Raw genomic sequence first — 15,639 nt, forward strand, 5'->3', positions numbered from 1 at the left:
AAATATATCTTATCATTGTGAAACAGGAATTAAACATTTTTTTTTTTTTTTAAGAATTACAAGTTTCGTTAAAAAACACGGACGGGAAAAAACAAAACGTAAAGAAACAGGACATCTAACAATACGACTTTAGATCACAATTCACATATTTTGAAAAATGAAGCCTACAACCCCATGCACTTTTGACTAAGCATGCGGAAATATCATCATCCATTTCTGTTTATATAAACCAGAGAAACGATGCCAAATATATTTTGGTAACACGAGTGAAACATTTTATAAATTTCCGTGACCCTTTTTTTTTCAGAACAATTCCAACTTTTTACTCATCAAATTTAGAAAATAATCACCATTTTTTTTTCCATCTGATTCGACTCACGAAATTACTCCACTTATGTATATGCCAATTACTCTTAAGGGTTATGGTGACCGAGGTGGTAACGTCCCTGACCGGTGAACGCCAGACTGAGGTTCGAATCCCCCTCAGACTCGTTAGTTTCATTGGTTGTTGCTACCTCACCATCCTTAGGAGCTAAGGATGGGGTGTTTTGGGGAAGCCTATAGGTCTATCTATTGAGTCATCAGCAGCCATTGCCTGACCCTCCTTGGTTCTAGCTTGGGAGGAGAGGAGGCATGGGCGCTGATCAAATGTATATATGGTCAGTCTCTAGGGCATTGTCCTGCTTGATATGGCAATGTCACTGTCCCTTACCTCTGCCATTCATAAGTGGCCTTTAAACCTTTAAACCTTTAATGGCATAGATTTTGTAACCAACTTCTAACACACCGTTTTTGCGTTTGTGTAATCTCTAACATAACTAAATTAAATTTCAGTAGATTTTAAGGAATTTTTAACTGTATTCATTACATAAATAACTATATAATTAAACTTTTATTTTGTAAGATAATTCATTCGCATATTAATTACCTAACAAGAAGTACAGAACAAGAAATTAAATAAAATTGAAACAACGAATAACAAATAAAGAAATAACATTAAGATTAGAGTATAAGAGGAGTCTAATACCAAACATAAGTCGAATTAATTAAAGCAGTAATTATCAAAGCTCATTATAACATCTGCTGAAGACAGTGGGAAAACTAAAACGTGAAAATTAGCAATAAAAAAATTAAAAAATTAAATACTACTGATTGATATGCAGCTTTTTTAACAAACAAACAAAAAATCAGAAAATTGATTGAGCTCATTACTGACAGTAAAAAATATTCGTAATTCGACTGTACTATCAATTGCATATGAAAATATTCCAATAGATTTCAGCTACAGTTGATTACTATTTACAATGTTAAGAATTTTGAATTAGCCATTGAAAATAGCTATTTGTTCATGGAAATTTTTTTGGGGGGGAAGTTATTTCCGGTATTGCTTGGAATAGTCATCCAGTTTATATATATATATATATATATATATATATATATATATATATATATATATATATATATATATATATACATACAGTATATATATTTATATATATGTATATATATGTATATATATATATATATATATATATATATATATGTATATATATATACCTATATCTATATCTATATATATATAATTTATATATATATATAAATATATATATATATATATATATATATATATATATATTTATATATATACATATATATATATATATTTATATATAAATATATATGTGTGTATATATATAATATATATTTACATGCATATATATATAAATATATATATATATATATATATATATATATATATATATATATATATATATATATATATACATACACATAAGGAAGCTGTTTATGCCAAGAATGCCTGTGAATTGAATTTAGTGATTGTTTTAATTTGAATCATATGTCTTGATGAAACCATATAGTGCCCCGATGCAACTAGCGAGAAGAAGGTGCAGTTACTCTATGAAGTAAAAGTTAATAAAGGCTAGAGAGCAGGAAAAGAGCTGCAGTAGAACGCTAAAAGGTGAGTACAATAATAAGGACCGAAGTAACTCTGCTATAAATAATTCTTACAGTGCTCTTGCTACCTTAAGAAATAGATATCTGTTTGAGGATCAAGTTGAGGATGGCCAGTTCATCCTTGTCAAGATTCTTGGACACGATGTGTCCTACTATGCTATCGTTATTTTTATATTTATTTCAGAAGCAGGTCTTATGAAAGATATCTAACTTTTACATGGATATTTTTTATTATTAATGTTTTAAATTAAATTTCCTTTTATTCTTTATTCATAACAAATTATATCGGCGGCAATGACCTTAGATGTCAGGATGCCAGAAAACTCCAAATCAATCAATCATTCTCTGAGGTGCATTGACGGTACAAAGTCCCTTTTGGACCTAGAGCGCTTGTGCCTCGAGATCTTCTGTTACCCGCTATTTGTTTTGCAGAAAATCTTCAACTACTTTCTGATAAGAAAGTACATGTCACTCTGCAAGGCAGAAACGGTCTATAAGGTTCCCAACTTAGCTCCACTTCCACAGCTGAACAATTGAACGATCCCCTGGACAGCATTATCAATCCTGATGCTCATAACTTTAGATTCCCTTATTTGCTCTCACATATATACATCATATTACATTGTTTATCTTTGCTTGTAATGTTGATCTTATTTTACTTTTTGTATCTTTTTTTTATTTTAGTTTGAAATTTTTTTTAATGCATCTTCCGTTCCTTTAGGTGTCTGAATGATATCAATAAGAACTAGAGGGGCACTCAGTATAAAGATTACTTTCGCCATGCCAACAGAATTATTTTGGTTTTACCATCGCTGCGTACTTGTTCTTCGATGTATTTTCTTCAAAATCTAATGGATTTCTCCTTGTGTCATACTACATAGCTCCAATAAATTTCGTTGAGATTAGTTCGGGATTTTTTCCTTAATGTTGTTCACAAACAAAAACTAAACTAAAAAAAAATTTTTACTTAACATTGCAATTATTTTCAAAGTATTGCTGCGTACTTGTACTATGATATACTTTATTCAAAATGTTACAGTAACACCATTGGGTCATACCCAACATGATTACCAAGTTTGGTCAAAATCGGTTGATTAGTTTTTACGTAAAGTTGTTTACAAACAAACAAACACACGATGACAGGGGTGAATACCATTTGCAAAATCCTAGATTTTGGCGAAGACAATAATCGATGAACTCAGAAATTCAGAAACTTCAGTAAAGGAAAAATATAATTAACTAGAATTATGTCAAGATACCATTGACGAAAGTATGGAACCCTTACTCCTACTTAAAAGGATAATATAAAACATATAAGAGTAACTTCCATTTCTATTATATAATATAACTGGTAGTTATTCTACTATGTTTTATATTATTCTGACTTCCTTCCTTTTATTGGTATTAATACTTTTGGTATCGTTATTAATACTGATAATTCTGCTGTAAATCCTTTCGGGTATATTCAAAATTCTCTTTTAACATTTTTCATTATTATCATTGTTTTCATTGTTATTTCTACCAGGAATAAACAACATTACTTGAATGAAATTTTGCTGGGCAATGAAATTGGAAAACTTGACATTCAAAAACAGTGTTTTTAAAGTTACAGTCAAGAGCAGTGTTTTAAAAAAATATTGAAATATCCCTAGATGAAGAATTATGAAATGCGTAAGAACACAAAATACAAAACTGACAGAATTCATGAATACACAATCTTATCTGTCATATACTTTATCTATATCAACGCTTGGGGGCGACATCTATCTTTATATAAAAACGCAAACTGTCAAACTCGACAGTGGTATGACAGAGAAAAGACACACATAAAGATAGATTTCTGTATATGTGGACTGATGTAAGCGCAGCTTTAACAGTAATTTTGCAACAGTGGTATTTGAGAAGTCTTTGAGTCCGCGTTTCCTATGAATAAACACCAAAGAGCTTTTGACGCAGCAATTAGGGCCTGGCGAGAGGCATGCTCTAGATGCCACTGCACATTCCTCAAGTCAAAGGCATACGAAAATATTCAGCAATGTCTCTCAGATTGTTAAGTGTCTCTGACGAGGTATTTTTGAAATGTGGCCCCTGCTTCTCTTGTCTCATTTCACTTGGAGGAGTTTCCTCGCATCCTCGCTTTCACACATTTCTTGGGATATTTGAAGGTTAAAAAGGTGTCTGGTTTCAGTTGCATCGGAATAGATGCTCACCAGAACGTCAGACAGGCTAGTCCAATCCCTCACTGTGGTGCTCATGCACAGCAGTAGCCTCCCCCGTAAACAGCTTTAACTCACAGTCCCGGTGTAAAGGATTCAAGTTACCCCCCGTTTCAAATTACCCCCCGGTAACTTGAAACCGGTTTCAGATTACCGGGGGGGTAGTTTGAAACCGGTTTCAAGTTACCCCCTCTGTTTTCAAGTTACCCCTTCATCAGAATGATAAATAATTCATGTGACATCGCAAATATGTATCATGCATTTATTGTTGGCTTCGCAGCAGTAGGAAAAGTAGTTTAATCTGGTATTTAAGACCAAAAATTGTGTATTAGTGAATTATATGACACGTTAAAAGTCACAGACTGTAATTTAAGGTTTTGTGATAAAGGCGAGGTAAAATTTTATTTTATTTCTGTTCCTGTGATTGTTGATATTTTCGTATTTAAGACCTAAAGTGTCATATAATTCCCTAATTCACAATATTTGAAGTTACAGACTTTCATTTAAGGTTTAGTGATCACGGCAAGGTAAAACTTTATTTTATTTCAGTGTGCGCGTGATTGTCGAGATTTTATTATTTTTTTCATTTTTAATTAACTGGCCTTATCTTTCAATTAAACACAAACTATGACGCATCTAACTTTATACAGAACAATTATTAAGTAAAAAAAGATAGATATTACACGTAAAAATACTTGAAATCAAAACCATCATAATGAACCCTGTTTTAGCATTACATGGAAAGAAAATATTTACTAGATTAAATATTAAGAAATAAAATGGGAAAATGGTAATGAAATTGTTAAATTTGGAATTGACCAAACAATAAAACGTGTCACAGATGCAGCCAACTTATAAAAAACGACTGTTTCAGATTTGCAAGGTAAATTGGGTCAAGGGTATTAAGCATACTGATAACATTATAAAGGAAGACATGAAAATGGTCTGAATGAACTAATTCATTGAATCTTTTGTGATAGCACTAACTTCATCTGACGAAGTCACCATAACCACGTTTGCTAATATAACCTTTGTTGTAAAGAAATTAATTTTGTCGATCAATTAAATAAAATCTAAAACAATACAATCACCTACGTAAATATACCATATTAAACATAGTTAATTAAATCCTTTGTAAAGAATCCTGTCTTTTAATAATCAATCAGAATTGAGAAATGAATTCATTTGATATCAAAATTAAGATTATTTCTGTTAGTATGATAATCGTTTTATAACAATTTTGTTATTTGTTATATTTAAAGAGTTTCAACTTGTCACCACGTGGTTGCAAACAAAAAGAGCGAAGGAAGCAATTTAGGGAGAGTATCAAATTAAAGGATTATATTCTTAGACCGTTCAAATCCGGGTGAATGACTTATTAGTTGACCCTTTTCTCCTATTCTTGGCTCGCCCATAGATTAAAGCGGCTAAGCCAGGTGTGCTTTGAAAATGACCCAAGAGAACTGTCAATGCCGCTATTGGGCTCCGAGTTTGCTCTCAAAATGGTTTGACCATACCCATAGTTGCAATATAACAATAGAACTCCTTGTGTCCATATATCTCTTTGTTTATTCATTTATTCTGTCACTGATAATGCATAGTAACTTCGTAGTATTTGGATGCTATGCACTAAAAAAATAAAAGCTCAAATATAAATTACCAACATGCATGTCGTCGTGCAGACAGAATTAACGTTGTGTAAGCTACTGTTAGCTCGATTCATTTTAAACCAGAGGACATTAAAGATGGTATGAAGTCTCGATTACTAGGTATTGCTGTTTTGTCATTTGATGAAATGAGTAATAAGAAAGAATGGAGCTATGACAAAGGGGCAGAAGTGTTACAGTATATAAACCGCATGGAAATGTACAGGTGACCATGTGGCGAGGTCTTTTTTTTCTTTATGATACATTTCAGGTAAAATTGTTAAACATTTTATGACACCGTTTTTCAATAATTTAACATTTTGAGATCAACAACAGAGGAAAAAAAAGTCCATACACGAATCCATCACTCACTATTCTGGAAGATGGTTTAAATAGGATTTGATTTAGCCCATGATAACACACAGCTGCCTGCCCTTAGGCTAAAATCAGTAACTACAATTGTGAGATTAACACAAGCTGTGTTCAATGTCATCCATAGAGGGCTATAAAGTGTAACGACTTTTCCGTAGTTCAGGTGTTTTCGTATACAAACAACCAATGTAAGTACAGTAGAAGCAAACAGCATGTACTGTACCATGTTTTATTAAAACTGTTATAATTGCTTACAATCTTGCTTTATTAAAAGTGTCAATTATTTACAGATATCATGAATGATATAGTATTTACAACATACATACAAATACATATACATGTATTATATATATATATATATATATATATATATATATATATATATATATATATATATACAGTATATATATACAGTATATATATATATATATATATATATATATATATATATATATATATATATATATATAGTATTTACAACATATATACTTATGATCAATATGTTGATTATACCTTATATAATAATTGCTTGCAATATAATTATGAAATATTTCAAATAATGGAAAAAATAACCGTCAAAATCAAATTTCACCTCGTCTTCCTGTCTCGGTCAAATATGCGCCCATGACTGATAACGGAATATCCGACATTTATTAGCTAAGATATAAATATAAGACGGATAAAGGCTGGATATTAATAAACGATACCAGTAGGTGAAACAATACATGTATATACATATAACCTAATGATTGTGTTGACCCTGATTAAAAGCAATTTATTAATATTCATAAATGATGAGATCCTGCGCAAAAACGAGGGGGGTAATTTGAAACCAGGGGGGTAGCATAAAACCGGTTTCAAATTACCCCCGGGGGTAGCTTGAAACCGGTATCAAGTTACCCCCCGGTAGTTTGAATCCGGTTTCAAATTACCGGGGGGTAAGATTTGGAGGGGGTAATTTGAAACCGGTACACCGGGATAGGATCCATTTGCTGCCATGCTATTTAAGGTTAAAAAGGTGTCTGGTTTCAGTTTCATCGGAATAGATGCTCACCAGAACGTCAGAAGGGCAAGCCCAAACACCTCACTGTGGTGCCCAAGCACAGCAGGGGCCTCCCCAGTAGACAGCTTTAACTTACAGTCCAGGTCTGGGATCGATCTGCCGCCATACGATTTAAGGTTAAAAAAGTTTCTGGTTTCAGTTTCATCAGAATAAATACTCACCAGAACGTCAGCAGGGCAAGCCCAACACCCCATTGGAGTGGCCAAGCCCAGCAGGGGCCTCCCAGTAAACAGCTTAAACTCCCGACCCATGCTGGGATCAATCTGCCGCCATGCGATTTAAGGTTAAAAAGGTTTCTGGTTTCAATCCCAGTTTCATCAGAATAGATGTTCACCAGAATGTCAGCACTCAAGACCATCACTCCACTGTGGTGCCCAACCACAGCAGTGACCTCCCCAGTAAACAGCTTCAACTCACAGTCCCGGGCTGGGATCGATCTGCCATCATGCAATTTATGGTTAAAAATGTGTCTGGTTTCAGTTCCATTTTTATCAGAATAGATGCTCACCAGAACGTCAGTTGGCAAGCCCTACCCCCGACTGTGGTGGACAACCATAGCAATGGCCTCCCCAGTAAGCAGCTTAAACTCACGATCCCAGTCAGGGATTGATCTGCTGCCATGCGAATCCTAGCCAAACACGTTACCACTGTACTAGCCATCTGAAGAAAATTTATTCTCTATACGCAAACATGGCGTGAATGATATGGTTATAATATATAGTAAGATATTAAGGATGTGATGATGATGAGGGGTAGATGGAGATGGTTTGAGCATGCTCTTCGCACTCCCCAAGAGAGATTAGATTACTGTAGTTCACCAAAGTTCAGCTGGGCTTCCCAAGGCACTAGAACACTTGGAAGACCCGGACCTACATGGCTGAGGACTATGAAGCTTGAAGTAGGAGATGGTGAATGGAGAATTATTGAATTAAAAGCTCAAGAAAGAGACGGGTGGCGAAATCTAACCGAGGCCCTTTATGTCAATAGACATAGGAGATGATGAAATAATAAGATTCAGAAGTCATTTATTCTCATTATTTTACGCTAATCGAAAAAAAAAATGAGCTTCAAATACCATTTTCTGGAATATTTTCCGAGTGAACGTTTTATTTCAAACAACTCGCAGCTGCCACTTATCCTCAGACAATTGGGAGTTTCCCATCGGTTATGGTGTTACTACGGCAACAAAACTTTTTTCTATCCAACGAACATTTTAAGATTTTGTAGAATTCTTTCCATTTCGTAAAGGAACACGTGGAAAGCACACGTGGAAAGCATTACACTGGGTGCTTTTACTGCATGGATTTTTTTTTTTTTATTTTCTGGAGTAACTTTTATTGTGTTCAATAAAATTGTATTTGTTTCCTGAGGGAACAGAGGAATTTGTCGCTATAATCCAAAATCAAACCATTGTTCTCTAGTCTTGGGTAGTGCCAAAGTCTCTGTACCATGGTCTTCCACTGTCTAGGGTTGGAGTTCTCTTAATTGTGGGTACACTCAGGTACACTATTCTGTCTAATTTCTCTTTCTCTTGTTTTGTTAAAGTTTTTTTATAGTTTATCTAGGAAGAATCTATTTTCATGTTTTTCTGTTCTTAAAATATTTTATTTTTCCTTGTTTCCTTTCCTCACTGGGCTATTTTTCCCTGTTAGGGCCCCTGGGTTTATAGCATCCTGCTTTTCCAATTAGGGATGTAGCTTAGAAAGTAATAATAATAATAATAATAATAATAATAATAATAATAATAATGATAATAATAATTAGCCATAAAGGGAAATTATATCCTGACTTTCCTCGAAAAACCTTTATACATTTTGAACACAAAATTTTAATGAAAAATATACCTTGAATTATTAAAAAAAAATGGTTTCTTCTATTATAAAGACTTTTAAATTGATATATATATATATATATATATATATATATATATATATATGCATATATATGTATATATATATGTATATAAATATATATATATATATATATATATATATATATATATATATATATATATGTATATATATAGCCAGACACTGGCTCTTTATATATATATATATATATATATATATATATATATACATATGTATATATATATATATATATATATATATATATATATATATATATATGTATGTATGTATATATATATATATATATATATATATATATATATATATATATATATGTATATATATAAATACATATATATATGGATATATATATATATATATATATATATATATATATATATATATATATATATACATATCAGCAAAATCTCTGAAAGTATTCCAGCAATATAAAATATTCAATTCTATATGCAGTTCGTCCCCCTGGGGTCCAACATTATTTTATTAAAAATGTCTCGTCAAGACTTCCATTTCACTAAGACATTTCAATATTCGAACTCTATTAACAATATAAAAACTCTCTTTCTCTCTCTCTCTCTCTCTCTCTCTCTCTCTCTCTCTCTCTCTCTCTCTCTCTCTCTCTCTCTCTCTCTCTCCGTGAGGTTCTGATTTTTATCTTTATTCGAATTTTCGAGTTACGTACAAGTATCATCTCACTGCCTTTCCATTACATCTGCCATTCGTAAGTTGATTAGTCAATTTTGAACCCTACTCTTCAGTCTCTCACCGTCCATAACTTTCCGTCTTTTTACGTTCCTGCAGTATTATTTGCATCTCCATCGACAACTTATTGTGCATTTCTCTGCAGTTTTATTGACTCAACCCTTTTCTCATAATAGTTTTAATTTACTTACATTGAGAAACACTATTTCTCCGGCTGCTTTTCCTCTCAGTTAGATCGTGTCTACATTTTCCAGCTTTCATTTATTACAGATGTTCCCTCTTTTTTGTGTTCATTAAAATCTTTCCTTCACGAAATAACTATCTCATGTTAATTCTCTAGCAAAAGAATAAGTTTCTATAACAGATTTTAATTGGAGCATGTTCAATCATAGATAACCTCTTTCATAATTGTATTTCCTTTCTTCACAAAATTCATATTTTCGATTTCTCAGTTATTCATATTAAATTTAATAGTAAAAACCTCACCAGCTTCTTAATTCTTGATTACTGTATTCATGTTTTATATGTTTTAACCTTGCATTGTATAACTGTTTTTTTTTTTACAGACAATTTTATCCACAAAAACTAAGCGTTGCTTATAGAACATGTAAGAAAGTTCTTATTTTTTCTCGGTGAGTGATGACTAGTAGACTATGATACATAATATTTGGATTTTAATGTAGGGCTTCATAACAGGCAATAACCAATATCTTTATAGATAGATCAATATAATCATTAGAGAAACAGACAGCATACATACGTTTACAATGCTTCCAAAGGGCTAATATTACTTCCAGAACTTTGCTCAGAGAGCATATAAAATGTCTAAGCCCCAAGAAGGCTAAAATTACTGACAGATGGCTCAGAGATGATCTGGCAGTAATTTTAGTCTTCTGGAAGCGTTTTAAACGTTATAGCAGTAGTCTGAGCAAAGATCTGTTAGTAATTTTAGTCCTCTAGAAGCCTTTTAAACTTTATAGCTGCGGTCCGAGCAAAGATCTGGCTGTAATTTTAGTCTTCTGGAAGCGTTTTAAACGTTACAGCACCCAGTTTCCAATCTCCGCTACGTATTCTGTATTATGTAGCTTGAGGTGAGTTTTTCTATTATTATTGGTAGTTCCAAGTGGATTATTTTATATTCGAGGCCATTATGTGCTTTTTCTCACTTTTGTGGAACATTTACCTTTTTGAAAAAATAATTATCGGAAATGTTATCGATGTGGTTTACACTAATTGCTTTCCACTAATTGCCTCCAACATTGATAAAAAAAAAAAAATACTTCCAACCTTTAATGAACTTTATGCTATGTCGGATCATCTAATTTCACTAGTTTCCTTATGAAATCATCCACCTTACTCAAAGAAACCAAATGTTTATATATGCATACTGCCTAATCAATGGAATATATAGGCTATTCATCATCTTCTACACCTATTGACGTAAAGGGCTTCAGTTAGATTTCGCCAGTTATCTCTATCTTGAGCTTTTGAATCAATATTTCTCCAATCGTCCTCTCCAACTTCACGCTTTATAGTCCTCAGTCATGTAGGTCTTGGTCTCCCAACTCTTCTAGTGCATTGTAGAGCCCAGTTGAAAGTTTGGTGAACTAATCTCTCTTGGGGAGTGCGAAGAGTATGCCCAAACCATATTAGTAATTACAAATTTTAACTTTCTTTGAGACATTATATTAATAACAAAGACTTAACCAAAATCCGAAAATATAGTATATATACCAGTATTAGACTTATTCTAATAAAGAATAATGAGGGAAGACATTGCCTGTGTGAACTTTTGTTTACATCGTCACATATCAGCAAGATATATACTATTGATAATAATAATCCTAACTGAATGGACGGGACAGATGTATGTGTTGTGTAACTTTGCAAGTTTCAAAGAGCAACAGCAATATAGCCATGTTAAAAGAAAATACAATCTCCCCTTTTCTATTAATAAAAATATTCTAGGAACAAATTCCATCATGTCAGCCCCTCTAATTAGGATTTCAATAGTTTAAAGGAAACCCATGGTTATTATGAGGAGCCTGGAAGAGGTATTATCGATACAAGAGGTATTATCGATACAAGAGGTATTATCGATACAAGAGGTATTATCGATACAAGAGGTATTATCGATACAAGAGGGATTATCGATACAAGAGGGATTATCGATACAAGAGGGATTATCGATACCAGAGGGATTATCGATACAAGAGGGATTATCGATACAGGAGGGATTATCGATACAAGAGGGATTATCGATACAAGAGGGATTATCGATACAAGAGGTATTATCGATACAAGAGGGATTATCGATACAAGAGGGATTATCGATACAAGAGGGATTATCGATACAAGAGGGATTATCGATACAAGAGGGATTATCGATACAAGAGGTATTATCGATACAGGAGGGATTATCGATACAAGAGGGATTATCGATACAAGAGGGATTATTGATACAAGAGGTATTATCGATACAAGAGGGATTATCGATACAAGAGGGATTATCGATACAAGAGGGATTATCGATACAAGAGGGATTATCGATACAAGAGGGATTATCGATACAAGAGGTATTATCGATACAAGAGGGATTATCGATACAAGAGGGATTATCGATACAAGAGGTATTATCGATACAAGAGGTATTATCGATACAAGAGGGATTATCGATACAAGAGGGATTATCGATACAAGAGGGATTATCGATACAAGAGGGATTATCGATACAAGAGGGATTATCGATACAAGAGGTATTATCGATACAAGAGGGATTATCGATACAAGAGGGATTATCGATACAAGAGGTATTATCGATACAAGAGGGATTATCGATACAAGATCCTCCCAAAAAATCTAGTTTATTTAACGGAAAACTCAGGTACTTATATACCCACTATGGGTCACATAAGGGTGACAATACTATAACAAAAATTATGATAAAGTCTATATCAATAAGTGTACATTAATATTATTATTATTATTATTATTATTATTATTATTATTATTATTATTAAATACTAAGCTACAACCGTAGTTGGAAAAGCAGGATGCTATAAGCCCAGGACCACCAACAGAGAAAATAGCCCCGTGAGGAAAGGAAATAAAGAAAAATAGAATATTTCAAGTATAGTAACAACATTAAAATGAATATTTCCTATAAAAACTATCAAAACTTTAACAAAACAAGAGGCAGAGAAACTAGATAGAAGTGTGCCCGAGTGTACCCTCAAGCAAGAGAACTCTAACTCAAGACAGTGGAAGGCCATGGTACAGAGGCTATGGCACTACCCAACAGCTTTCATTGTTTAGGACTTCATGTTGAGTGTTGGGTGCAGTTTGAAAGCTGTTAAAGTTACAGAGGTACTTAAGGTTAACATCAGCATAAAAATTGACAATAGAATACTACAAATACTTCTATAATGTTCAGCCCTAAATTAGGGCTTCTCATGAATTACTCAGCCTCCATAATTCTTTATTCATGGCCTCCTCTTTTAGCTTCTTTAATTCCGTTACACTTATTGGGAAGCAAAGGAGACGCCAGTGTAACAAAATTAATGAAGCCAACTGTACCTTTTCCTTCCCTTCAGGTCATCTAGCTTTGACTTCCTTTTCCATCTCTGGGTCCTTCAAATTTACCTTCTATAATGTCCTTCAGTAACCCATCTCCTCTTAAAATATAACCTATCTGGTTTTTCTGCCTTCTCTTTATTGTTGTTGTTAGGGTTCTCTCTCTTTCATCTATTCTTAGTACTTTATTTGTTTTTTGGTCTCTCCACCTTTTCAGTATCTCCCTCCATACCCATATTTCAAATGCTTCCAGACGCTTCTTGTCTGATACTTTCATAAATGTTTTCTTCAGTTCCATTTTTAGTTTTCGCGTTAATCTCTCTCTCTCTCTCTCTCTCTCTCTCTCTCTCTCTCTCTCTCTCTCTCTCTCATAAGCTGTCTGACATCCTTCTCGCTCCTTACCATCGTCCATGTTACCCTAACCAAGGCTTCACTTCCACGTTATTTCACTAAATAAATCACAAGTGTACGTTGGTATATCATATTTACATATACTTCAGGAATACAGCATGCTCAAAATGTTATGAACCCATGAGAGAAAGAGGGAGAGAGGAAGGGCAAGAAGGAGATTGGAAGAGAAAGAGTGAGAAAGGAAGAGAAAGATGGAGAGAGGAAGAGAAAGATGGAGAGAGCAAGAGAAAAAGGGAGGGAGGAAGATAAAGATGGAGAGAGCAAGAGAAAGATGGAGAGAGCAATAGAAAGATGGAGAGAGGAAGAGAAAGAAGGAGAGAGGAAGGGAAAGAAGGAGAGAGGAAGAGAAAGAGGGAGAGAGGAAGAGAAAGATGGAGAGAGCAATAGAAAGATGGAGAGAGGAAGAGAAAGAAGGAGAAAGGAAGAGAAAGATGGAGAGAGGAAGAGAAAGATGGAGAGAGGAAGAGAAAGATGGAGAGAGGAAGAGAAAGAGGGGTGGTTGAGAGAGGGTGGTTAAAGAGTGATAGAGGAAAGGACAGATCATACAGGTAGAGGGGAGAGAAGTGGGTTGAGTGTATGATTTGACGTAGCGATGACTTTGTCTAAAATATCTGGATTTCGGATGTTTCTTTAATTCTATCGAGAGTATGCAGCTTATTCATACACATCTGGTAATGCACTATGCAGTCAGAAATTAGCGCAAGGTGTGAAATAAACTGTGGTAGAGTACAAAAATGTTTCAATGCTTCGTTACAGAGAAAATCCAAAATATCGAGGTGTAACAACTGCTGAAATCCGTAATGGACTTATGCTATACCCATACTTCATTGAGAATAAAAAGCTGTAGATGGTGATTAGTCTTCATGAGGAATTCGAAAATTATGCATTAGGAAGCTTAGATTATTCATGTGATATGTAATGCAGGATTTACTGAAACTACTATTGTAAGAAAAGTCTACAGATTATACTGCCTAGATTAAAGTCTGCTTGAAGCTATTTGTCACAAAAAAGTTACAACTTGTAGCTTCGAATCATTAAATTTTCTACAGAATATACAGGGACAGGAAGAGTCATCAAGGTTAGTTGAAGACCTTTTCTCACTAACTTATGTAGTTTAAGAATTGCTGCATTACCCGTATAGATAGATATCTTCAGGTGTTCTAACATAAGATTCATATATCCCGTTTCTTTAGAAGAACTTTCATTACTGCTGAAGTTTTGACAGAATAAAACGCTTTTCTCATAGTCTATAAAGGCCATACATTTTTTTCTGAAATTAGGATTGGATACGAAATACGTATTTGATTAGACTAACTTACAACAACAACAACAACAACAACAAAATAAGTTTTCCTCATAGTTCCTGCTCCCATAATTTAATATGAGAATATAAAATATGACTTGGTTACCCAAAAATGCGTCGCAGAAAATCAGAATCATATCTGGAGCTCCACCAGGTGACGCCATTTAGACCTTATTAGAACTTTAAAAAAAAATTTCAACTGAAAATAAACTGCTGTGAATATTTTGGTCCTGGCTGACTTCCGACAGATTTTGTTAAGTTTTCCATGTCATTCGTCTTAGGAAATTTTGATTTTAAAGAATAAACATTTGATATGCCCCTTTGATTGAAATTATATTACTCATATTTTTATTTCTTGATTTTATTAGAATTTATACATCTAATAACTAAATATAATAAATGCCATTCCTAATTTTTGATGTCAAGTTTCAACAACACAAACAGGACAACTTTATAAAATATCTCTCCGGGAAAAAAAAAAAAATATCGCGTGAAATTCGCATGC

General features: G+C 33.4%; 1 protein-coding gene across 1 annotated transcript; it reads right to left on the minus strand.

Annotated features, from left to right (window-relative positions):
* Positions 1-11,861: 11,861 nt before the first annotated feature.
* LOC137649885 (prestalk protein-like) lies at positions 11,862-13,718 on the minus strand. Its single transcript, XM_068382826.1, has 2 exons — positions 13,653-13,718; positions 11,862-12,746 (listed from the first exon to the last, which is right to left on the minus strand). The coding sequence occupies exons 1-2, from the start codon at positions 13,716-13,718 to the stop codon at positions 11,862-11,864; spliced, it is 951 nt and encodes a 316-aa protein (XP_068238927.1).
* Positions 13,719-15,639: the final 1,921 nt, after the last annotated feature.

The sequence above is a fragment of the Palaemon carinicauda genome, chromosome 11 (genome assembly GCF_036898095.1).
Source record: "Palaemon carinicauda isolate YSFRI2023 chromosome 11, ASM3689809v2, whole genome shotgun sequence".
Taxonomy (NCBI): domain Eukaryota; kingdom Metazoa; phylum Arthropoda; class Malacostraca; order Decapoda; family Palaemonidae; genus Palaemon; species Palaemon carinicauda.